General features: G+C 54.5%; 1 protein-coding gene across 13 annotated transcripts in view; it reads right to left on the bottom strand.

Annotated features, from left to right (window-relative positions):
• Positions 1 to 351: 351 nt before the first annotated feature.
• Positions 352 to 24282, bottom strand: part of PSEN2 (presenilin 2) — a 59581-nt gene continuing 35650 nt past the window's right edge. For 5 of the 13 annotated variants that reach the window (XM_073801136.1, XM_033851440.2, XM_033851444.2 and 2 more), the window contains 12 exons: positions 22092 to 22176; positions 21510 to 21545; positions 17427 to 17623; positions 14980 to 15194; positions 13541 to 13682; positions 11340 to 11407; positions 10420 to 10640; positions 9306 to 9404; positions 6686 to 6769; positions 6226 to 6327; positions 2381 to 2499; positions 352 to 1087 (listed from right to left, as the gene is read on the bottom strand). In XM_073801136.1, coding sequence (XP_073657237.1) covers positions 932 to 1087; positions 2381 to 2499; positions 6226 to 6327; positions 6686 to 6769; positions 9306 to 9404; positions 10420 to 10640; positions 11340 to 11407; positions 13541 to 13682; positions 14980 to 15194; positions 17427 to 17603 — 1383 coding nt within the window. In that variant the 5' untranslated portion in view covers positions 17604 to 17623; positions 21510 to 21545; positions 22092 to 22176 and the 3' untranslated portion in view covers positions 352 to 931. Of the gene's footprint in view, positions 1088 to 2380; positions 2500 to 3347; positions 4334 to 4671; positions 4769 to 5710; positions 5857 to 6225; positions 6328 to 6685; positions 6770 to 9305; positions 9405 to 10419; positions 10641 to 11339; positions 11408 to 13540; positions 13683 to 14979; positions 15195 to 17426; positions 17624 to 21509; positions 21546 to 22091; positions 22177 to 24282 lie in introns of those variants that run through there. The other 8 variants (XR_012330181.1, XM_033851460.2, XM_033851470.2 and 5 more) reach the window with 8 other exon arrangements.

The raw sequence follows: 24282 nt of genomic DNA, 5'->3' as shown, positions 1-24282 counted from the left end.
ACAGGGCCATAGAAGGAAAGGAGAGCAGGCTCCTGGGCTCCCACCTGGCCCCCGCTGGGCTGCTTCTGTTGGGGACCAGCCCTGCTCTCTCGCTCTGTGTTTTGGCGACAGCCTTGCAGTGTTTCTGAAGACAGCCAGCCGGGTACCCGCCCAGCGGTCAGACAGTGGGCCTCGGGAGTCTGTGAGCACCTCTGCTTAGGAAACCCAGTTAAAGAAACGATCGCAGAGATGGGGGCAGTTAAGCCTCTCTCCTCACAACTAGGCAAATCTCTTCCCTTTTGCGCCCAGGGCATGTTATCCCAGGATGCCGGGAGAGGGGCCCACACTGATGAGCAGACCAAACCCCAACACTGCAACAGGATTCGTCTATTTATTGATATTAAGACACTTCCCAGCAGTAACTGCTTTTAAGAAGGACTCTAAAGGTAATAAAATGATGACAGCATCATAGACAAAGCGTTGGTGAACATTCCTTGCAGAGAAAATTGGCTTTTCCTCTCCGGCCAGAGCGAGCAGGCGCTACATGCCGTCCCAGGCGTGACCTCCCGGTCCCGAATATACGCGCCCCATCCTCCGGCTAGGCCCTCAGAGGACTCCAGGCTGTGGGGCGAGAGCAGGGGCCTTCCCCAAGCCCCTCCCATGTCTCAGAACCTTCCTCAGCTCCTCTGGACCGATTTCCCACGTCTCCTGTTGGTGAAGCAAATGCTCACGAAGGGGTGAGCCACGGCCTGGTGACAAAACAACCAGCACCAAAAAGCTGGTCCTTCCTCTTCACAAAGTAAACACGACACTTTTTTACTCTCTCCCCGCTTTTTTTTTTTTTTAAGGAAAGAAAAGTCTTAAAAATATATGGCACTAGAGTGTACAACTGCACAACTGCATCCAGTTACCGTTTCTTCCAGCTTCCAGGCCACGGTGCCCAGGCTTCCCCTCAGATGTAGAGCTGATGGGAGGCCAGGGTGTCCATGAAAGGCCGTACCAGGTTGTCTGTGGAGAAGTAGAAGATTAGCCCGAACGTGATGGAGATGGGGAGGGCGGGCAACGCTTTCTTGAACACGGCGAGCAGCAGGAGGGTCAGACACAAACCCTGCAGGACACAAAGGCGAGGGGGTTGGTGGTGACCACGGGTGTGGACGGGGGACGGAGAGCAGTCAGTGATGGTAGAGTCCCTGGGTTCAGGAGCCCTGGACGCCCCGTCATCTTCCCTGGTCCCCTCAACAGCTCTGTGAGGTGCCTGAGGGCAGGAGTTCTCACCCCGTAGCAACGCCCTGCACATGGACGGGTGAACCAGAAAGCCGGCCTCCTGACCCCTAGAACGGGGTTGCCACTACCAGACTACCTCCCCTGGCTGGCTGCTGGAGGGATGCGTGACCTGATGGTGAGGAGCTTCCCCAAGGGGACGTATATTTATACAAGACCTGGACGGGCTGGACTGAAAGCCAGCAATGTTCTCAGCAGCTGACACCAAGGGAACCAAGATGCCACGTGACCCCGCCCTGGGGAGCAGGCCCAGTGGCTGCCTATCCTGTTCCCAGCCCAGTCAATGCAGGCAGTGGTCCAGGGTGGGGACAGGAAACCAGAGTGCCTGCCCTATCCCTGGGGAGAGCAGGAATTCAGGGCAGACAATCTGGAAGTGGAGGAGCCTGGGAGTTCACTGCCCCATCCCTGACACACACTGGGCAAATACAGAATGTCTGCAGGACTGGAGCCTCGGCCCTAACGTGCCACGTGCCACCCGGGGTTCACCAGGCAGAACACCGAGTATGCACCGTTCAGAGCCTCCACCTCTCCAATCACCGTAAGACGCTTCCCCACCATGTGTATCTGGCCATGTTAAGTGACATACAGGTCTCCAAATTTCACTGCTGGGGTTCAAAGTGATGGGCCCCCGTCTCAAGTCCTAGGAGTTCCCATGGGGCTTCAGAACCCCATGGTGCCTGGGTGGCATGGAGGGAAAACACACAGCCCTGGCTTCAGAGACTCGAGTTCAAATCACAGCTCGGCCCTCACAGCTCTGTGCCCACGGGCCAGGCCCTCAACCTATCCCGTCTTCTGTAAATCTCAGGTCACCATCCCTGCCTCGCAGGTGCCGTGAGACAGATGCACAGAGCTAGCCAAGACCTTGGCACCCGGTGCACAAGCTCCGTAATGTCAGAGCCCCTGGTCACTGCTCCCCTGTGCTGTGCCTGCAGCTGTTGATGACCAGAACCTCCTGTAAACCTCGGTCTCATCTTGAGGATCTTCTTGGCAACCCTGCCCAGCCCCTCCAAGGGATAACAGCACCTGAAAAGTCCCCTGGGTTCCTGGGCCCCCCACCAGACAGACCCTCAGGGGCCCCACTGCCCAGGGCTGGGCGGGGAGCATCCCCCAGCCCACTCACGATGAGGATGGCCACAAAGCAGGCCAGCGTGGTGTTCCAGTCCCCACTGCCCGTGGCTGCCGCCTTGCCCACCAGCACGCTGTAGAAGATGAAGTCTCCAAGGCCGAGCTTCACGCCCCCTGTGTGGTGGAGACAGAGGGAATCCATAGGTCTCGGAAGCCCCAGGAGGAAGCGGCAGAGAAGGCTGACCCCAGCCAAACAACCCAGGTTCTCTGCCCAGCCCAGGGGCCAGAGTCCTAAGGAACGCACAGGGCAGATGGGGTAGTGTGACTGCCCAGCTCACCTCACCTGGACTCTGGGACAAGGACTGGCTGCCTTGAAAGAACAGCAGCCAGTGGGAAAAAGGGGGAACCTGTAGTCTGAGTGACTTGCATTCTGGGCTGTGCAAAGCCAGCATTTCTGATAACTCGAGTAAAACTGGTGCTTGGCGGGCTTCCCTGGTGGCGCAGTGGTTGAGAGTCCACCTTCCGATGCAGGGGACACGAGTTTGTGCCCCGGTCCGGGAAGATCTCACATGCCGCAGAGCGGCTGGGCCCGTGAGCCATGGCCGCTAAGCCCGCGCGTCCAGAGCCTGTGCTCCGCAACGGGAGAGGCCACAGCAGTGAGAGGCCCGCATACCGCAAAAAAAAACCAAAAAACAAACTGGTGCTTGGCACTTGGTTAAGACAAGAGTGAATAAAATGCATTGCCTGGGGCTGATGGGAGGCTACCCAACTGAGCGCTCAGTTTGAATTATAAATGCTTTTTAGGAAATTTAATTTCACTACTTTCAAGAACATGTACAATACCTGAGGTTCTCTGGAGACTCATGTCCCTTAAAAGTACGTAAATGTACATTGTAAATCAACTAAACTTCAATTAAACAAATAAGTAAACATAATTTGTAACTAGTGTATCCATTACTGATAAGGAAACAAGAGCTTCTAGAATGCTTTCATTTGTTTCCTTTCGTACAACTGCCCTGTACGCTTGTTTATAGGATAATTTTATTCATCACAGACAATAAAAATGTTTAAGAAACAGACTTGAATTGAGGAGGTCTGCATCAAGGAAACATGCTCTGTCCTGTCTGCCCCCCTCGCCTCCCTTCTGGGCTCCAAGCAAGAGGCCCCTCACCTCAGTCTGTCCCTTCCTCCACGGCCCCTCTTCTCTGACTTCAGTTTCCTCACTTTGGCTCCTGCCTCGGCACAGAGCAAACACTCCAGTTTCATCACCTTACAGAGGTGACTTCTCTTGCCGTGCCTCCTCTCGCCGCTACCCCCACTCCTGCTTCCCTGCTCTGCCTGCCCTCTCCCCTCCCTTCTCTCTTCTTTTTCAATCAGTTCTTTCTCAAAGGAACTGCGCTCACCTCCCAGACACTTCAGAGACCTGTGGCGGCAGGTCCCATGTCCCCCAGCCAATGTGCTCTGGCCAGGCCACCGCCCGGCCCCCATGGACACCCTCACGCTACCTGTCTCAGCGCCCTGTCCCCTGGCTGGCTACTCCCCGGGGTCCTCCACAAGCGCCCTTCCCTTCATCCCGTAAACGTCGCCCACGCTGTCCCTCTCGCTCTCCATTCTGACCCTACACCTTCCCTGGGTACCTTCTGGGGACCCGCAGTTCTGACAACATGTATATCCTGGTGACTCCAACTCGGGTCTCCAACCCTGACCTTCTCGAGCATCGCTCCCCTTCGTGTGTCCGTGGCGTCTCCATCTGATGTCCTGCAGAGCCTCCCTCGTCACCCTCCACGCCTCCCTGCCCATCCCTTGCCCAGCCAAGTCCTGTCAGTGCGGCCCAGGCATGTGGTAGCACCGCCTCCTCTCAGCCTGCTGCCTGAGCTGGGCCCTCATGACTCTTCCCTCACCTGGTCCCCCAGCAGTCTGTGTTCCTTGCTGCTGCCCGGGATCTGTCTGGGATGCAGCTCTGCTCACTTCAATTCCCTGCAGCAAACCACTAATGGTTCCCCACAGCCTGCGGGATGAAGTTCGAGCTCCTGTGAGTGCCGTGCACCCTTGAAGGTCCGGCCCCCAGCTGCCTGGGCCACCAAACTGCCCCGAGCTCCCGGAAGGCCTCCTCCTCTCTCATCTGAGCCTTTGCCAATGCTGCTGTGTAACAAAGAATCTAACTGGCCTTTGTCCCTGGTTCCAGGAGGGAGACCAAATCCTTGGAATTTCCCCAGTAACAGAAGTGTCTGTTATTCAGGAGCCCCTTGGATCATTTATGCAAACGAGAGGATCAGGACGGCGCTGGTCTCCAGAAAGACCACGTGGTTATGTGATAAGGGGGCTGGGACTCTGGGCCACACCAACCTCTGGGGAGGAGAGGGAGCCTGGAGATGAAGTCCAGTCCCGCGAGCAATGTGGCTCTTCATCTGGCTGGTCCTGATTTGTATCCTTTATACTAAAACTGTAATTCTAAGTTTAGTACTTTCCCGAGTTCTGTGAGTCGTTCTAGCAACTTTTCCAACCTGGGGGGCGGGGGTTGTGGGAACTCCCAGATCTGTAGCCAGTCGGTCAGAAGTGCGGGTGGCCTGGAGACCCCCAGGACTTGGGGCTGGCGTGTGAAGCGAGGGTGGCCTTGTGGACTGTGCCCCGGTGGGATCCGCGCTGACTCCGGGGGCTCAGCGCCAGGCCTGGGCTGCAGCCTGGCAGCCTGTCTGCCGGGTGACCGACTTGTCCTTCCAGGCCCACCTCGGCATCATCTCCTTCCCCGGGTCTGCCCTGAGTACTTTATACCTCACCTCCTCCCACCTGGGCTGCTCCCACGGGGAACTTCTCAAGGGCAGAGGCTGTTTTAATCCTGCAGCACCTCCCTGTTCCCACGTGCCACCCGGCACATAGTAGGTGGTACAGAAACGTGTGCTGATGGAATGGCTATTTTAATCCCCTTGGGAACACAGCCATATGTTAGAACGTCTTTGGGTGTGTCTTCAGGACGGCCTTCCACACCAGCTCCTTCTGCCCCCAAACACCCGGGGCTCTGCCTGGGGGAGTCTCCACCCCAGCTCCACCGTCAGTCCCATCACGGAGCCGTGCTGTTGGCGCTGACCTGCCCAGCCCAGCCGGCCCTCTGAGCCCAGAGCCCACGCCTGCGTCCCCCATGGCTGCATGGGGACGTCCTCAAGCCACGCAGGTGCACACTCGGCCAGCCACAAACCTGCCCTTCTCCCTCATGCCCCTCCTCCCATGCAGCTCAAAACCCTCCCCCACCCCCCACGGCTCCCACCGCTCACGGGACACAGACCAGATCCCCGTTTTGATCCAGAAGGCCCCTCAAGTCCCTGCCTGCCTCCCTGCCCCGTCTCTGCACTCGGGTCTCAGCGTCCTGCCTTCACTGGCTCTAACTCACCGTGCCGTCTGCCTCAGGGTCTCTGCTCCCAAGGTCCCCTCAGCTGGAAACGCACCCCCGCTGTGCGTCCCCCTCTCCGAGTTCCAGTGGCTCAGCCTCTGGAGCTCAGCTCAGAAGTTACTTCCTCAGGCGACTTCCTCGGACCCCTTGAAACAGGTCATGAGCCCCGTCAGCGCTCCCCATCACCCCGTGTTCTCCTTCACGGTCCTCCCGGCTCCGGGGAGGGCGGTCAGTGCCCACGCCTGCGTAGCTGCGTCCCCCAGAGCTGCGTCCGTACGACCGCCCCCCAGCACAGAGCGGGCACGCAGCTGGTACTCAACCAGTGTCTGCCACACACGAGGTGCAGCCTGGGCGTAGAAGTCCCCGTGGCCTGCCGACAAGGCTGCGCCTTTGCAGGCTCCTCCTCGACTTTGCGAAGCCGTCTCTGATGTGGAAGGGGCTCCTCCCCTCGCGCCCTCCTCCCCTGACCTCAGGGGGCCCCACCCGGGCCCACGCAGACGGTCGGGACACCTTACTTTCCTCCTCCTCCTCCAGCTCCTCCCCCGGGTAGCCAGGCAGGGGGGGCGCAAAGACTTCAGGGTACGAGGGCTCCCCCAAACTGTCACAGGAGTCCTCTTCTGGGTGTCCGGTGTCGTGTGAGCAGGGAGCAAGGGAGAGAGACGACAGCCCGTCAGACGGTTCTCTGAGCTCAGGGCTCCCCTGCCCTTACCATCCCCCTACCCCCCACACCCAGCCCGACCCAAAGAGGATTCTCCAGTCCACACACAAGGAAAGGGAAGGGAGAGGAACGGGGCGGAGGCAGAGGAGCGCGGTCCCACCGCACTCGATCCCCAGGGCGTGCGTGTCCAGGGGGGGCTGGTCTTCCCACCTGCCCCTCCGGCCCTCGTGCCTCCCGCAGAGGCCAGGCCAGGCTGAGCTGGATGTGGTGAAAAGCCGCCCCCGATGATGAGAGGCTGTCAGCCCCCTGATACTCACCCATCTCTGGGTCGTAGGGGAGCTGAAGGGCTCCCTGAGAGGAGGGGTCCAACTTGGCCATGCCCACTGTCCACACCATGGCGGCTGGGGAGGGAGAGAAGGGTCAGGCCTCAGGCAGTACTACCTGTGGCTGCCCCCAGGGCCTGGGAGGCAGGCGGGCCAGTCTGTGTCCCCAGGAAGTCTGCACAGGACCCTCAGTTCCTGTGGGTATTTGCTTACGCCCCACTGTTAGGGGGCCGCTGGGGGGTCCAGACTCACTGACCAGGTGTGGGCAGACGATGCTTCTTCCTGTCTTTTTTGGCCTCCTCACAAAAACAATGATAATGTTGTTAGTGAACAAGTTTGGTGAACTAATTATGTTTTTGTTTTATTGTGGTAAAAAAACATGTAACATGAAATATGTCATCTTGACCATCTTTAAGGGTACAGTTTAATAGTGTTAAGTATACTCACACTGCCGTGAAAGAGATCTCCAGAACTTCTTCTGTCTTGCAGAACTGAAACGTTGTACCCACTCCCCATCCCCCAGCCCCTGGCAAGCACCATTCCGCTTTCTGTTTCTATGGCTTTGACTACCTAAGATACCTCGTATAAGGGGACTCATACAGTATTGATCTTTCTGTGACTGGATTATTTCACTTAGCATAATGTCCTCAAGGGTCATCCATGCTGGAGCACGTGTCAGAACCTCCTTCCGTTTTCAGGCTGAATAATAATCCGTTCTCTGTATATACCACATTTTGTTTATCTGTTCTTCCATCCACAGACACCTGAGTTGCTTGCATCTCTTGGATATTGTGAAGAGTGCTGCTATGAGCATGGGCGCACAAAAATCTGTTCACGATCCTGCTTTCAGTCCTCTTGGGTCTATGTCCAGAAGCAGGACTGCTGGATCCTGTGGTACTAACATGTTCTCTCTCTCTGGCCTAGAAACTCTCTCCTGAACTCTTATCCCATCTCTCCAACTCTCCATCTGAATGTCCAGTGAGCATCTCAGACTCAACATGCCCTGAATGCTCTCAACAACTGCCCCCCGACCCGCCCACCAGCCTTCTCCTTCTCAGTAAGCAGCAACTCCATCCTTTTTGTTGCTCAGGCCCAAAAAACTGACAGTAACCTTGACTCTCTTTCTTACAACCTGCACCCCAACCATCAGAAAATCTCGCCAATTCTGCCTCCAAGATGTCTGCAGAGTCCAAGCACATCTCAACGCCTCTACTGCTGCCCTGGGGCCAAACGCCAACATCTCTCTCCCGGATTATTATTCAGCCTCCAAACCTGGCTCCTGCTTCTACCCTTGTCCCTGATACAACCTTCGTGGTCCTGTTAAAACGTAGTCAGGTCAGTCCACAGTCTTCCAGTGGCATCACATCTCACTCAGCAATAAAAGCCAAGTCCCCACCATGGCCTGAGAGGATCTGACCTCCCCCGTTCCCCGCTGGCTCCCTCTGCCTGGCCTCGGGGCGCTCCGAGCACACCAGGCCCACGCCCACCTCAGGGTCTTTGCACTTGCCGCTGTTCCTTCTGCCTGGAGTTCTGTCACCAGATATTCCTAAGGCGGGTCTCTGGTCAAATGTCACCTATGACACAGGGCCTCCCTGACCACCTTCTGTAAAATAGCACCCCTCACTGCCCTGGAGTCCTTCACGCCCCCCCCACCGCCCCCCACTTTATCTTTCTATGGGGCTCTCACCTCCTGACTTAGTTTGCCTGTTGGGTCCCTGTCTGCCTCCCCTCCTAGAATGTAAGCTCTGTCAGAGCACAGCGACGGCGAGCGGAAGTCTGACACGGCTCAGTCTTTCCAAACACAGTCTCTGCTCATTTTTTAGGCTGTGCCTGGAATGTGCTTTCTCACCCTGGGGCCAGGCCGCCAGCGGCTCTCCACGACGAGCTCGGTTCTTCATTTGTATAGAGTGCCAACTCTAGCCATTCATAGGCTGTTTCCCAGTGCGCCCTGCAGACAACTGAGCCCCAGAAATTCAGGCTCTCTACGTGAATAACAGAGGGGAGGGCATGAAAACCACAGCGCAGTGAGCTCCCCGAGGCCTGGGACCTTGTGGATCTTGTTTCCATGGCAACCGCAATGCCCAGCACAGCGCCCACCACGAAGTATGAATTCGATGCATGTCTGTTGATGCCTATGCCTTTATAAGTACAAATCCCCGAGTGCACTGGCCCCGAGGCCAGCAGCAACCCCGAAGGCATTCCCTTCAGAGACTTCACTTCAACCAGCCACGAAGCTGTTGAGGCAGCCCAGGGAAAGGTAGGCGCACCCTTCCCCCCCAGACCCCCACCCTAAAGAGTCCCTCTCCAAAGTCCCTTATCAGGGGCCTGGAGGGCTGAGTCGATGGCCTTGGGCTCATGGGAACACGGCCTATAGCCACCACATGCCACTGGAGCCAGGTGGGAGGAAGCTGCGGGGCAGGACCACATTCCCTGGTGTCCTCTTCCTGCTCTGACTTTCCAAGTTTCTTCCTGTCTAAGAGCAAGACACAGCCCACCTTCATCTCAGAAGGTGGAGCCCTCCTGGTCACCGAGGCTGCCTCGTCTCCTTTCGTCAGGGAAACGGTTAACTATCTCCTCATCACCTCCGAAAGCCATGTACGTATCATATACTCACATGAATATATCAGGGCAGGAAATATGGGCTCGTTTCTCTCCTGGGCAGTTTCTACCAGCATTCTCAGCGGCCCTTTGGGGCACAGCACAGCCACGAGATCTGGGAAAGCAAAGACGCCCTTGGCATGTTAAGAAACATGTTTATTCCCAAGCAGCCCCCAGAGAGGAACCAGCCCTCTGAACACCAGGTGTCGGAGCGAGCGTGTCCCAGAGCCCCAGGCCGAGGCTCTCAGACCACGCCCTGCTGCTCCAGCAATCCACCCCCCCCCCCCCCCCGGGGTTTCAGCCACGATCCTTAGAGCCTGCACTGGCTGGAGCCCACAGTGGGGTCTGAGCGGTGTCCAAACAGGCTAGCTGCAAACAGGGAACTGCTGTGTGCCTCAGAGACCAGAGGATGGGCTTGAAGTCCCACTTCTCTGAGCCCCAAATTCCTTATCCTAACAACGTAAGAAGCAGTACTGGTGATGGCTATCACACTGATACAGGCGGCTCTCCATATCTCTGGGTTCCGTATCCATGGATTCAACCAGCTGTGGATCAAATATATTCAGAAAAATATCCCAGAGAGTTCCAAAAATCAAAACTTGTATTTGCCGCACATTGACAGCTATTTACATATTGTTTATGTTGCGTTATGCATTACAAGTAACCTAGAGATGATCTAAAGTGTTCGAGAAGATGTGCGTAGGTGATGTGCAAATAATACCTCATTTTACACAAGGCACTTGAGCATCCTCGGGTTTTGGTATCTGAGGGGGTTCTGGTACCAATCCGCCGAGGATACCGAGGGACGACTATACTAACTGAAGAGCAGCTAACATTTTGGGTGCTCGTTATTTATCGGTACTGTGCCCAGTCTCAGGGTTGTTCTGAGGAACAAATGACTTCCAGTGTGCAAAGCGCTTAACGGTGTGAGTGCTGTTATTAGTAACCATGTCAACAGTCACGATTCCACAGGACCCCACTTGTTTTTTCTTTACAAAGGTGAACTTTCTAGAAGGGGGATCATCCAGGCCTCCCGGGGCAGGGTGGGGGGAGGGGAGACTTCTCAACACCCATCACCCTTGTCCAGCAGTGAGGACTCAGCCCTGGACGTCACTCCATGGCCCACCTACCATACACAGAGATGGCGCCCAGGATGACCCACGCAGACCACTCTGGGAGGTACTTGATGAACACCAAGGCCATGAGCGCGCTGATCATGATGAGATAGGCCTGCTGCAGCACCAAGGGGCCCTTCCAGTGGATGCACACCATGCCCACCGCCCCGAAGTTCCAGACGGTCAGGAACAGGGTGGGGTAGTCCATGGCCACATTGTAGGTCTTGAGCACTTCCCTGCGGGACCACAGTCAAGCCCGTGAGCTGGGAAACTCAGTGGAGATGTTAGACCCTGACACAGTTCAACACCCTTCCATCATTAAGTCCCAGCATGGGTTCTTCCAACCTCTGGCTTCACCTGCTGACATCTCCTTCCCTGTTTCCATGAGCCCCACATGTAACCACTTGAAAAATTTATGAAACGGTGGGGAGTACCCCAACGTCTCATCCTTGGGCTGGTTCCCATAAACGTGCGCCGGCACGGCCTGGAAGACCCTCTGCCTGTGGAAAAGGTCCTTGGAAAAGTGTTCTCTCCTGTCCCTCCAGTCTCTTTGGGCCCCTGGGTCAGGCTGATGTCCCAAATCCAGGGCAAGAGAGATCCCTTTCCCCATAAACTAGGAGGTACCCAGGCCCAGCCCGAAGATCAGAATGTAAATTTTGAGGGGTTTCTGCCCCCGAATCCCCACCCCCGCTGGGGTTCACAGAGAAGCCCCTCTGTGATGGCTCTGCGTTATTTGTTTTAAATCAGGAACCAGAAGGAGACGTGTGGCCCAACTCGCAGCTCCACTCCCGTGTCGAGGAGGCCGGGCTCCTGGAGCAGCAACACGGGGAAGGTGTGGAGACCAAGGGGCACCCTTCCCTCCCAGGTCCTTCAGACCCACTCGTACCACAGGGGAGGGGTCTCGAAGGACCCTGTTGCCCACCGCTGCCACTCACCCAAGGTAGATGTAGGTGAAAAGGAACAGCAGCATCAGGGAGGACATGATCAGCCAGCCGTGGATGAACTAGACGGAAACAGGCAGCATGATCGCAGGCCCCGGTCCTCAGGACTGACGCCCAGGCCTGGAAACCCTTCTTCCTTAGGCTCCTCCCTGACTATGTTGGAAGGTGGCCATTTTACAGATAAGGAGGGCACAGACGCTCAAGGAGTTCTCTCCAGGTAACCCAGCCAGCATACGAAGGAGCTGGAGCTCCTTCAGGTCTGAACACCTAGCACTCTACTCCTTCTGGACACGCCAGGCACATTCCACGCTCTGGAGATAAGGCTGGCAAGGTCTCTGCGCCCACTGGCTGCAACCCAGTGTGAGGGCAGTGAGACAACAGACACACAGACACATGTTAGCATGAAGTGACAGGGCTATGAAAAAAAACCTGGCTGGATAAAGTGACAGGAGACCTACTGGGGTGCTATTTTATTAGACAGAGTGGTCAGGGAAGACTCTTGAGGTAGCCTGTTTAGAAGAGTCAGCCCGGGGGGTCACTGCCCACCTGAGGGCCTATAGACAGGTCTTCAGAAAGACACGTTCCTCCTCCCCTGGCCAAATGAGAGAGGGTCAAGGGCGAGGGTGGGGCTGATCCTCAACCAGTCCTTTAGGCAGCCGGCAGCGGCATGGTGGTCACCGCTACCAGCCTCCCTGGAGGCCAGAACCATCGGTCACCAGCTCAGGCCGCTGGGGACCTCAGCGGCCACCTGGTCCGTCTGCCATGCTGTGCGCTCCACCCAGAGGGGAAGGGGCCGCCTCTGGAACGTGCTGACCCTCCTCATCCCACCTGGGCCTGCCCAGTCCACCGTCATCTCCTGCCCGCGTCACGGAGTAAATCTTACTGCACGGAGGGTCGAGCTGCCTCTTAACAGTCCCTGGGAGTGGTCGCGTGACCCCTGCTGACCAGAGCAGTGCCGGCTTTTCACTGGCCATGCTCCTTCTAGCTTGTCCTTACGCGTGCTGTATCCTCTGCTCCAAACACAAAGCCCTCTACCCTGCTTCCTGCCACCCACGGCCATCCCTGCCCCAGTTATGAACTCTGCCTTTATACAGGTAGCTATTTACTGAGAAGCTCCAGCTCTCGGACACGCCCCCCCTCCCACCGCTCACCCCCCCACCCCGTCACCCCCGCTGGGACGGGGCTCGTCCCTCTAGACTGAGCCTCCCCATCTGTCTCTACCTGCTCCACAGATGGCAGCAGCCTAATATCAAGTGCCGCACACGCCTGTGTGTGAACGGTTTTAAATCAGGCAACGTCTAGTTCAACTTCCGTTCAGTCTTCAAGGCTTCAAAGCCTTCCTTGGGAGAAAAGCCTGAAACCCGTGCCTAAAAGCTTACGGATCTCTATGGACGATTTGGGCCACGTGGGACTCAACTCCCCTGTTCCTCCCTGGGACCGCCCCGCAGAGCAGGGGGCCCGCCCGAACGTCTCCCAGTGTTGGAAGACCTCGGCACAGCAGCTGTACATCTCCAGCCGAAAGGGAAATGGGAAAATAAAAATAAACTTGGAGGGGAAGTATATTGGGTGAAAGGAGCCTAAAATAGAACATCTCACTTCTTCGGAAGGAGAAGCAAAATAAAATTAACTTCTGAACGTGAGAAGTAACCCTATGAACACTGCAAAGAGGAACTCAAGTAAGTGGGATTATGTGTAAGTTCAAAGGACAGGAGTATTAGGTAATCCATGCGGGGGGCAGAGGTGGGGTGGGAAAGAGTACAGGCAAACCTCAGCGAGGTTGGGTTGGGTTCCGGACCACGATAAACAGAGTACGCAAGAAAGTGAGTCACAAATTTTTTGGTCTCCCACTGCACGTAAAAGTTAACGTTTCTACTATACTGTAGTCTATTAAGTGTGCAATAGCATTATGTCTAAAAAAATTTTTAAAACAGCATCAATTGAAAAATTATGCTGTTGCAAAAATGGCACGAACAGACTTGCTCAACGCAGGGTTGCCACAAACCTCGAATCTGTAAAACACGCAGTGTCTGTGAAGCCCGATAAAACGAGGTATGCCTGCACCAAAAATCAGGGTCTATTTTACAGAAGAAAAATGAACTCTGTTTTAAAAAAAAAAAAAAAAAAGGAGCCAGGGTTGCTGCCAAAGAGGCACTGAGGCATGGCAGGCAGGAGGAAGCAGGCGGACTGGCGCTCACCTTGTAGCAGCGGTACTTGTAGAGCACGACCAGGAAGATGGTCATGACGACAATGACGCTGATCATGATGAGGGTGTTGAGCACGGAGTTGAGGAAGCGCTGGCCCACCGAAGACGTGTCCTCGGTGAAAGGTGTGTAGATGCTGAGGGAGGGGCAAGGGCTAGGTCTCTGTGCCCTGCCTGCTTGTACGCCTCACCCCCAGGGAGCCTGGACCTGGGGTGCAGGTGCCCTGGGCACCCCTGCCCCTCAGCACCGTGCTCTGGCTGCCCTGGCACGCGCTGCCCACCATCCCCATGAGCTGCCCTGCCTTCCCGTCTCCTGGCTCCTGACTTTGGCCTATGACTGAGCCGCTGTAGCCGCACGGAAGGGCCTGGCTGGCCTCACCAAGGCCTCCCCTGGCCCCCACACCAACTCAACCCTCCCCTGGAAGTGCTTCTCCCTGCTGACCCCAATCCCCAGCTCTGGTCCAGGGAGACCCAGCGGTTCCCTACATCCACTTCCTTATCAGCCCCATCGAGCCTAGGACGCCTCTGCCCCCCACTGCTTCCCCTACCCACACCCAGCGTAACCCCATAGCTGCACAGGCAGCTAATAAACTCAGAAGGTAATTCATTGATCCCTCGCTCTGGACGTAGGGAAACAAACTGCCCGCGAAGCGCTCAAGGTCTCTTAACGCTTTTCACCTGAGCTGCTCTGAGTACCCACCCACCCCCCCCCCCACCCCCCCCACCCCCCGCCACCAGACTACAAGCTTCCTGAGGGCAAGGGCTTCTTTCTCTACTCTTTTCATTAAAAAAACCATAAACAAAATTTAACAAAAACTCCCTAAAAAAAAAAAAAAAGATGTTTAGAGAAGGTACTCGGCAGCAATAACCACAGGGAGGCTGGGGGAGGGAGCAGAGAGAGCCCTCCCATTTCCCCAGGCTGCTGCTTCTGCCTGCGTTTTCTTTATTAAAAGAAACAAAGTCTCCCGTGCGAGGCTGGAAGTGAGCTAAGAAATCATTGGTCCTCCTTGGTTTACATTCATGGGGATATGAATGACGAGGCCCAGAGAGAAAGCAACTTGCTTGTGGTCACGCAGGGATGGGCGGTACAGCCACACCTGGGACGGAGAGCTTGCCTCCTGCAGTGAGACCCAGCGTGCCGGGAGCGCTGCCCGGCGGGTGGCAGGTGCTCTTCTAAGCCCTTTATGTGGATCAACTCACTCAATTCTCCTGGTAACCTTGTTATCAAACCCATCATACAGACGAGGAAACTGAGGCCGAGAAAGGTTAGCAGGGTACCCAGGCAGGTCACACAGCCAGGAGGCAGTGGGCGGACCAGGGTGTGGACTCGGGCAGCTCCTCGGCCCTGCTCTTCACTGCTGGCATGGGGCCGACACAGGCTGCACTCCCCTCCCCCAGCTCCCTCTCCCCCTCCCCGCCAAGCCCCCCACTCACAGCTGTCCATTCTTCTCCGTGTAGAAGCGCACGGACTTGATGGTGGCCACCACCACGACCATGCACAGTGTGACAGGCACGAACAGCATGATCACGTGCTTTGCCCCGTATTTGAGGGTCAGCTCCTCCTCCAGGCCTGGTGGCCGCCCGGGGACCCCGCTGCAGACGTAGCGGTCAGGGTCCTCCTCATGGTCCTCCTCGCTCTCCTGGCCTCTCTGTGGGAAACCACACTGTGAGGGCCACGGAACGCCCCCCCAGAGGCCTTAGCGACGTGGCGCATGAGTGTTTTGGAACCGGAAACGAGAAGTTTGAATGTTGCTTTCCAGATGTAAGAACCAGTCTATGGGCTGTAGTTTAGATGTGGGAGTGGCGGAATTGCAGGACATTTGAAAAGTTTATGAGGACAACGAGAGATTTAAGTTGGCGCTGACCACCACAGATTCAGGAGGGGAGGCCACTTTGCTGTGGACGAGGACGGTCCACTTAGCTGTGGAAGAGGACGGTCTGCAGAATGGGTCTGGGGCATGTCTAAAGATCTGTCCCCTCCCTCAGTGTAGGGACTCAGGATGCCACTCAGTTCTGTTCACATGGCCACACTAATTTGGCAGGCCAGGTGATAGGAGGAGGGCAGAAATTAAACTCTGTTGGTTGAGACGTCACAAACTAGAATGGTCAGCACACATGGGGACGTGGGGACTGTCTCTGATTGTGAATAAGACACTGGGAATTTGCAGAGCAAGAAATTACTTTGAACTTTTTGCACCCCGCCCCGCCCCCCCAAAGCAAGCATGCAAGATTTGCAGCTCCGAAGCGAAGAGGCGAACTGGGCATCAAGCATCTGGGAGGATCTGGGTTACGGATAAATGATGAGGCGGCGAAGGAGGACAGGACGCCAGGCGCTGGCACACGCTGATCTGCAAGGATTTGTTTTGGAATCGTGGCAATTCAGGATCATTAGCTGCTCTGTTAATTACATTAACAGCCAAGACAAAGCCAAATGAAACAAAAATCAAAAGTGGCTGTTCTTTGGTATCAGTTCTTCGCAGAGAGAATTCCATCTATATATTCGTCTGAGAAAGAAAGGAACACTTAATGAACAGGAACTGAAATAGCTGAAATGCATAAAAACTCCAGGAGATAAAAGACAAAGCAACTAGCAAGAAATGGGCGAAGGAGTAGCTGTGCAGTGGTCTTGAGCCGGTGAGATCTCTCTCAGAGCCCAGAGGAGGATAGGAGAAGTGAGCTCAAGTTTCAGCAAAGGGAAATAAGCCTGGCTGGAAGAAAAAATTACTATAATGGGCAAAAGGAAGAATGGAATTTAGCAAATTCAGATGTTGTGTTACCCTGATGAGGAGGGAGGTGGCTTCGCTAGATGACTCTCCCAAGTATATCCTCCACTTCATATGTTACAACCTCCTGCCCTGCAGGCTGCGGAGGCAAAATCACAGTGCAGCCCACCCCTCCTGCCACGGGCTGAATGTCTGCGTCCCCCAAACTCACATGCTGAAGCCTAACTCCCAATGTGATGGTGTTAGGAGGTACAGCCTTTGGGAGATGATTAGGTCACGAGGGGGGAGCCCTCACAAAGGGGATTCGTGCCTTATAAAAGGGGCCCGAGGGCCTCCCTGGTGGCGCAGCGGTTGAGAGTCCGCCTGCCGATGCAGGAGACGTGGGTTCGTGCCCCGGTCCGGGAAGATCCCACATGCTGCGGAGTGGCTGGGCCCGTGAGCCATGGCCGCTGAGTCTGTGCGTCCAGAGCCTGTGCTCCGCAACAGGAGAGGCCACAACAGTGAGAGGCCCGCGTACCGCAAAAAAAAAAAAAAAAAAAGGGGGGGCCCGAGAGAGCTCCCTCACCCCTTTTGCCAGGTGAGGACACAGAGAGAAGACAGCTGCCTATGAACCAGGAAGTGGGTCCTCACCAGACATCAGATCTGCCGGCACCTTGATCTTGACTTCCCAGGCCCCAGAACAGTGAGAAATAAATTTCTGCTGTTTATAAGCCACCCAGTCTATGGTATTTTTGTGATAGCAGCCTTGAACTAAGACACATCCCCAGCTCAAAAGTCAAACATGAATCAGGTAACCTCTTGGTGACCATGTCTGGCCATCTACCAAAAAGGTTCCCTCTAGCAGTTTCCTCCTACCATCCTTTCGTCTCTGCGCTGCCTGTCCTGGCATCCAAACTCACTCTCAGGTTCCTGTGGAAATAGTAACCTGCACTAGGAAGGCAAACCTAAGGGGCAGGGCCAGGATGGAGAGAATCACTCAGTCCATCGGGGAGTCGATCTGTAATAGGCTGTGTCTGTGCAAAGTCTGCTATCAAGGCTTCACAGACCTAGGATCCACCATGGTGGACGACCTGCCCTTTTGGCCAATTCTCACCTTTACCTTCCCCTCCCTCCCACATCAGGGAATGCCTGGTTTCTGTCCACTGGGACCCCAGGTACCTGTCCGGAGGCCTTGGACTGCTGGTGGGAACCTACCCACTGGGCGGCACCCTCTCCGTTCTCCAGGCCCTGCCTGCCTTCCTGGCAGGAGCGCGGCATGGGGCTCTCGGCTGACATCAGGGACGTCCGCTCGTCACACACTTCTTCCTCGCTGTCAGAGGCCATGAATGTGAGCATGACCCTACCTCCGAAAGTGCCTGGAAAAGGAGCACAGGGGACCTTGTTCCACTCTCCTGCGAGGCAAAGGCAGCAGAGGGTGAGAGGCGGCTTTAAGACCTGCACAGCCCGCAATGACCACCCAAGACGCGCTTGTCAAAGGACTACTATAAAGCAACAGTCCCCAGGAGCCACTACTGAGGCTGCAGCAACCTCGAGAGGGACTGGCTAGAGGAGATCCAGGCCACAGGGGGCAAAACCCCCAACTAGAAATGTCAGAGCCCCTCCAAACTGCCAGCACACTCACTCATTCAATCAACAAACATCTGTTCAGCACCTATCGTGCGCCAACGACACTTCTGTCGTAAAAAATTAAAAACCAACCGTCCAACGTGACAAATTATATAATCCAAGTGTTCATCAAGAGGTACAAAAGCACAAAGAAGGGACTAAAACTCAGAGATCAGGAGTGTTTTCTGGAGAAGATAACGTCATCTGACGGAGACAGATTTTCCCAGGGGGGAGGGAATGGCAGAGGGCATGAAGAATGTTCCCGCCTGAGCCCAGCACTGCCGGGGTTGGGATGGTGATGCTGTGGAGGTGTGAAGGGTCTCTGGTGCCGAGTTCAGGAGGTGTGCTTCGTCCCCCGAGGACAGAGGTGACAGATCAGATCTCTGGTTAGAAATATCAGTCTGGCCACTGACTGAAAAGGAGTAAAAAGAAGGAAAGGTGACCTCCCTGGAGACAATTGTGGGTAGTGAAGAGGGCCTAAGGTGGCAAGAATGGATGGGAGTAAGGAGAGAGAATCCAGAAAGGGTAGGAGGTAGACAGACAGGACCAGATGTGTGGGACAAAATGGGACAGAGTCCAGGACTAGGGCCAGACAGGGAGTAGGATGGGAGAAGCGGAAGAACAAGGTTTCAGAGGAAACACTGTGAATTTGATCCAGGAATCTGCTGAATGTAAATGGGTTAAAAGGGTGAAGATGCCTGGGAGGCAGCTGAGTGCTGGGGCCTGAGGTGGAGATGAGAGTCATGAGTTTAGAAGTGACGGCCACGGGAGCAGTGAGCCGAGACCACGAGAGGCGAGCGTGTGTGTGAGTGTGTGTGTGTGAGTGTGTGTGCGCGTGTGTGCGTGCGCTGGGGAAGTACAGCTGAGTGTGGGACCCACAGGAAAAAACAAGGCTGTAGGGACCATACGGGAGGGAGCCTGTCCCCCGGGACTGCTGTGCCGCAGTGGTGCGGGCAGAGCAGCACCACTGGGAAGCCGGGGCAGCCCGGAGCCCTACCAACATCCTGGGCAGGTCAGCTGGGCTAGCGGCTGGGCCAGCTCCCCGTCACCTGCCTCCTGGGACCCTGGGGCAGCCTCACGCCACTCGGCACAGTCAGGTCTGCTCTCAGCTCAAAGTTCATCTCCACGTCAGTTGCCTCCAAGAATTTATGATTTTCAAATGGAGCAGGCAGGTTCCTTCTACTGAGTCAGCCAGCTCTGTTCATCTTGGCAGGGTCCGAGGCTGCTGCTGTTTTTGAAGACAGTGCCCCAGGCCGTGGCCTGGATTACTCCCAGCTGGACTTCTACTCCATCCCCAAGTACAGGCCTGCGGCAGAGCCTGACTCAGCTCACCTCACAGACTCGGGCCCTCACAAAAGGCTCCCCCGTGGCTCTCACAGGGATTTCAGAATGAACATGCTAAGCTCCCCAGGGTTCAGCAGAGATAAGACAAGTACAGGAGTGACATCAGTAGGAAGTAAAGTAAAGCAGCTGCAGGAGGGGTGACGAGGACGCTGTGTTACTGCAGTTACGACTAAGGTGGAGACCAGGGAGGCAGTGGTGGGAGGTGGACCATCCCAGGGCGGGGCGTGGAGGCCTGACCGGGGAGGGGGAGCTGAAGCTAGCAGAGGGGGCCAGCCAGGGTTTTGGTGCTGAAGAGGGATGTGACCAGAGTGCGCTCTGTGGGAGCAGAGGGCCAGCTGAGCCCTCCTGCCTCTTCCCGGGAGGCCCCAGGACTAGTGTGGCCTAGGGCCCAGGAGGCGGATCTGCTTCTCAGCGCCCAGACCTGGGACCAGCAGAGTCTACCTCAGAGCCCAGCTGGAGGGGACACGGCTTTGCAGCCCCACAGGCTGTGAGACCTTGGGAAGTTCCTAGCTTCCTTCATCTACAGTAACGGTAACAAAAGAAAACACTTAATGGGGACCCAGGAGGGAAAACTTCAAAGCGCTCCTCCTCTGCAAGGCTGGGCCCCGCCAGAAAAATCCCAAACAGACCCCTGCCTGGACCCAGGAGATCCCCTCGCTGCCCACTCTGGCAACGGTGAGTCCATTCTGACTCAAAAAGGGGTACCCGCACGCAGAGCTGGCTGCATTTCTGCAAGCTAAACCGGGACACTCCAACTGGAGCAGTGCAGCGGCTCTTTCCACACTTTATTCTGTAGCACGTCAGATTTGTTAGGGGTGTGAATTAATAATTTAGTTACGATCTCACTCCTTCTATTCTTCCCACGCCTCTGGAGGGCCTGTGATTTGCCTTTACCACGACTGGAGGAGCAGATCAGGAGTCCCTGCATCTAAACGGCAGGGCTGCACTCCCAGGGCAGAGGGCAAGCTCATCCTTCAGAACCACAACAGCTGCAGCATCCTGGCTGCCTCTTCCCCTAGTGGGGAGATGGACAGACAAGGAGTGAAGATGCTTCTTGGAAGGAGACAGGGAGCTACGGGGCGGGTGGGGACAGAAAAGCACGGGACCCGGATCAAGTAAAGTCCTTCCAATTTCCATTTCTTCAGCCAGTCACCAAATCCCAGGAATGCACTTCTGCCTCCCGAAGTCTGTGAAGGACGCGCCCAGGGAGAGTGAGCTTAAAAAAGGACTGTATCCCTTCCATGCAGCATTGCATTGCACAGAGGCAGGAAGTCAGAAAACTACAAAACACGCTTTTCCATCCACCACATGTAATTCATGGCCTCCTCGCGAGAAAACAAATGCTCCCTGAGAAGATTCCTTCCCTCCTTGCGCTCTGCCCAGGACTCCCAGAAAACCAGGGCACAGAGGGGCTGCAGCAGGGAAGGGCTGGACCTGGCTGTGGCTCTAATCGCAGCCCTCTGGGCCTGGTGGTCATGAGCAGAGGCGGAGGTGCCTCTCGGAGCTCCTAGCACCTGAGGGCATGGCTTAGGACTTTGAGAAAGCTGTAAGATGCTTGAGATGCTGTTTCTCAAAGTGGTCCAGGCCACCCGAGGGGTGGTGATAGAACAGCTGCTGAGCACTCACTATGCACTAAACACAACAGTCAGGTACGGGGTACTGCTATCCTTCTCCATTTCACAGATGAGGGAACAAGATTTAAAAAGTGATAGGTTCAAAGTCATCCTTGGACCTAGGTGGTCAGGTTCTGGGCTCTTAAATGCTACGCTAGGGTGCTTATTTAAAATGCAGATCCTAAGTTCCATCCTGGCCAAAGGTCCAGGGATCTGCATTTTGAGATGGTCCCTGGGCAATTCTTAGGCTGGTGTTAGACCTTCCCTGGAGCTGCTGCCGAGTAATCAGATGCCCCAGCCAGGGCCCAGACTTGGTACTGGAAGTGTCCAGTTACAGTTCACCTCCCTGCCTCAGGGGCAGGGCGCCTCGCTCACCTAGCTTGGCACACCTACTGCCGTGTACAACTTGCTCGCTGAATGGGGGCGTGAAAGAACGAACAGTCCTTCCTCCTGAATACCCTGTGCCTGGTCAGAGAGCCACTGGGGAGGCAGATGAGCAGAAGCTTTTCAGACTAGGAGAGCCACAGGGGGAGAAGAGAGTGGTCTGGCTGAAAAAGCCCCCAAGCAATGCCCACCTCGAAGGAGGGTGTAGTAAAACTGGGGCTCAAGCGTCGCTGGTACCAAATGGACCAGCCTTTCTGAAGGCAGTAAAAATCGAGGGCTTTAAAAACATTCATACCTTTTGATCCTGAAATGCTACTTCTTGGAATTTGTCCTAAGAAAATAATAAAAGATTTACATAAAAACATGGTTGTTGCAGTCATTTATATATTTTTTTTAAAAAGTGAAAATGACCAAGATGCCTGACTCTGTATGATAATATATCCATTTGATGGGATCTAACATATGACTACTAAAAACCTCACTTCAAAGAATATTTACTAACATATGAAAACAAGATGTTAAATTTAATAGATATAAAACTTGACATACATAATTATCTGAATTGTCTTAGAAAATGCATGTATATGAAGGATTGGCAAGAAATATTACAAAACATTAACGGTGGTTATCTTTGGATAGTGAGATTGTGGGTGATACTTTATATTTTTCTGCATTTCTCAAAGCTTCTATAATAAACATGGATTGTGCCTGGCATTTTTTGTAAAGCTATTAATTTTTTAAAGGGAAATAACAAGTATCAACATTTAGACAGATTTTCTTCCATCCCGCCTTCTCCCACATCCTCTCTCCCTGGACTGGGGGGAACAGATGGACTCGGGAAGCCTCTTTTACACCTTCTCCTAACCCCTCTTATTACCTGGTTCCTGAAGGAGAACAGAGCAGCTGGGATGTACTCCTTTTGCTTCTAAGTTGGAACTGAAGACTGATGATACTCTGCAATCCTTGGAGGGAAAAATCACCACTCAAATGTATGCAGATAAACAACCTTCTTGCTAGATGTTTCTCCACATCAGAGCACCAGTGACGCCAAGAACTCCTGCCGGGAGGCTGACTCACAGGCAGGTGCTGGTGGGACTGGGTGACTCTCCTACTGCTGATGTCAAATCCTATCAACCACATAGCAACCGGCTCTCCGTTCTCTCTGACGGAGCAGCGGGAAAATGCAGAGAAGCTAATGGGAGGAACAGGTGCCTAAGACTGCATTCTGGAAACCCTTCCCAGAACAAAGCACTGTGGCTGAAAGCTCCTTGGATTAGGATGTAAAATCAAACATCCAAAGGAGCCACTGCTCACTCCCATTAATCAGCTGAATGGGATCCAAATGCTGAATGAGCCAAACCAAGGGAGTGTGACCCAGAGAATTTCCCCAACCTTGCTGTGTCAGCAGTTCCTGCAGTTATTACAGAAACCCTGGTGACCCAATTTCCTCAACCTGATTTTCATTTCAGAGAAATGCAAAGGTTTTGACCTTAAAGTTGAAGGCCAATGGACCTAAGTAGGAAATCGATCTTTAAATGTCCTAGTAAACACTAGTGCCTCATGCAAAAAGATGGAAATTTCGGCTCCAAAAGAAACTTGGGAGTCACTGCACTTAAGACAAACGGGTGGTCAGCAGAGAAAGGCTTGCATCTGGGTACTTGTTTTTGCAGGCCTAGCTGAACAGTGCCCCTCACTTCCTTTCATCATTGAAGGATAGTTGACTTCTAATATTACAGTAGTTTCAGGTGTACAACATAGCGACTTGATAGTTTTATAGATATTCCACATAACGTTATTGTAAAATACTGGCTATATTCCCTGTGCTGTACATTACATTCTTGTATCATTTACTTTATACATAGTTGTTTGCACCCCTTAATCCCCTTCCCCTATCTTGCCCCTCCCCGTTTCCTTCTCCTCACTAGTAACCACAGTTTATTCTGTTGGTCTGTTTCTGTTTTGTCACATTTGTTCATTTTATTTTTCAGTGCTCCCTCAAAGAGGGTGGCATTGGTTTTAAATGGGCCTCTGTCTATGGTCACATGGCTACTTCACAGAGCTCCCATGACCCCTGGGGTGTTCCCAGCCTTCCCTCATACTAAGGAAGAATTTCCTGAGCTGAGGAAATTCCCTTAGAAATTCCCACAGCTTGCCTGCCTGTCTCCCCCGACCGTGTACTGGCCCTGGCTGACCTTCATCCATCTGTCCATCCACCCTGCCCATACTCTGATGCACATCACTTGCCAGATGGTTCTCCCCAGCACAGGGAGGTGGGCTCCGCCGGAGCCAGGGCCTGAGTCCCACAGGGAGGCCCTGAAGTCCCACTCCGCCCTCCCAAGTCACAGGCCCCAGGCGACCCTATGGGGCCTCCTGAAACCTTGACCCAGGCTCTAGAGTTACCTCTGTCTGCCCTTTCCTACTCAGAAGTTCCCAGGAAACATTTTCTCTCATTTCCTGAAGGAGCCTGGAAAAGGGGCGGTTTGGAAGTGGCACAGGGAAGCTGGGAAGGTGGCCACCGTTGAGTAGGGCCCAGAAAAAATTGTGGGGTTTTGTTTGTTTGTTTTAATGAGAAGCAGTAAGCCAGTGGGCAAAAGCTGAGCCTTAGAAACTAGTCAGCTAGCTGACTGATGTGAACCACACACTGGGACAAGTGGCCCGCACACTCGGGCCACTTCACATGGCCCCTGTCCTCTTCTGTAAAAAGCAGGATAGGCACACTTTGCAAGATGACTGTAAAAACTAGAGATAATGTGTAAAGTGTCTGGCACAGAGCTCAATAGACGGTAGTTATAATGAAGATGAAATAAAGGCAGGGACTCAGTGAGAAGGGATAACAGAAGCCTGTTGATGGCCCTCTTGGAAAGCTACGATCTGCTAAACCACCAGACACACGAGTTGAGCACCAAGGTCACACCTCATCCAGGCCCCGGGTGTTTCCACTTTAGCCCCAGTCCAGGGCACTCCGGCAATGTGAACATTTTGTCAAACAAAAGGGCAAGTCCGTAGACTGATGTCAGAGCTGGCAAGGACCTTATAGCCCATCCGGTCAGCACCCCATTTCCCATTTA

The sequence above is a fragment of the Tursiops truncatus genome, chromosome 1 (genome assembly GCF_011762595.2).
Source record: "Tursiops truncatus isolate mTurTru1 chromosome 1, mTurTru1.mat.Y, whole genome shotgun sequence".
NCBI lineage: Eukaryota > Metazoa > Chordata > Mammalia > Artiodactyla > Delphinidae > Tursiops > Tursiops truncatus.
This window is presented reverse-complemented; position numbering and strand designations above follow the sequence as displayed.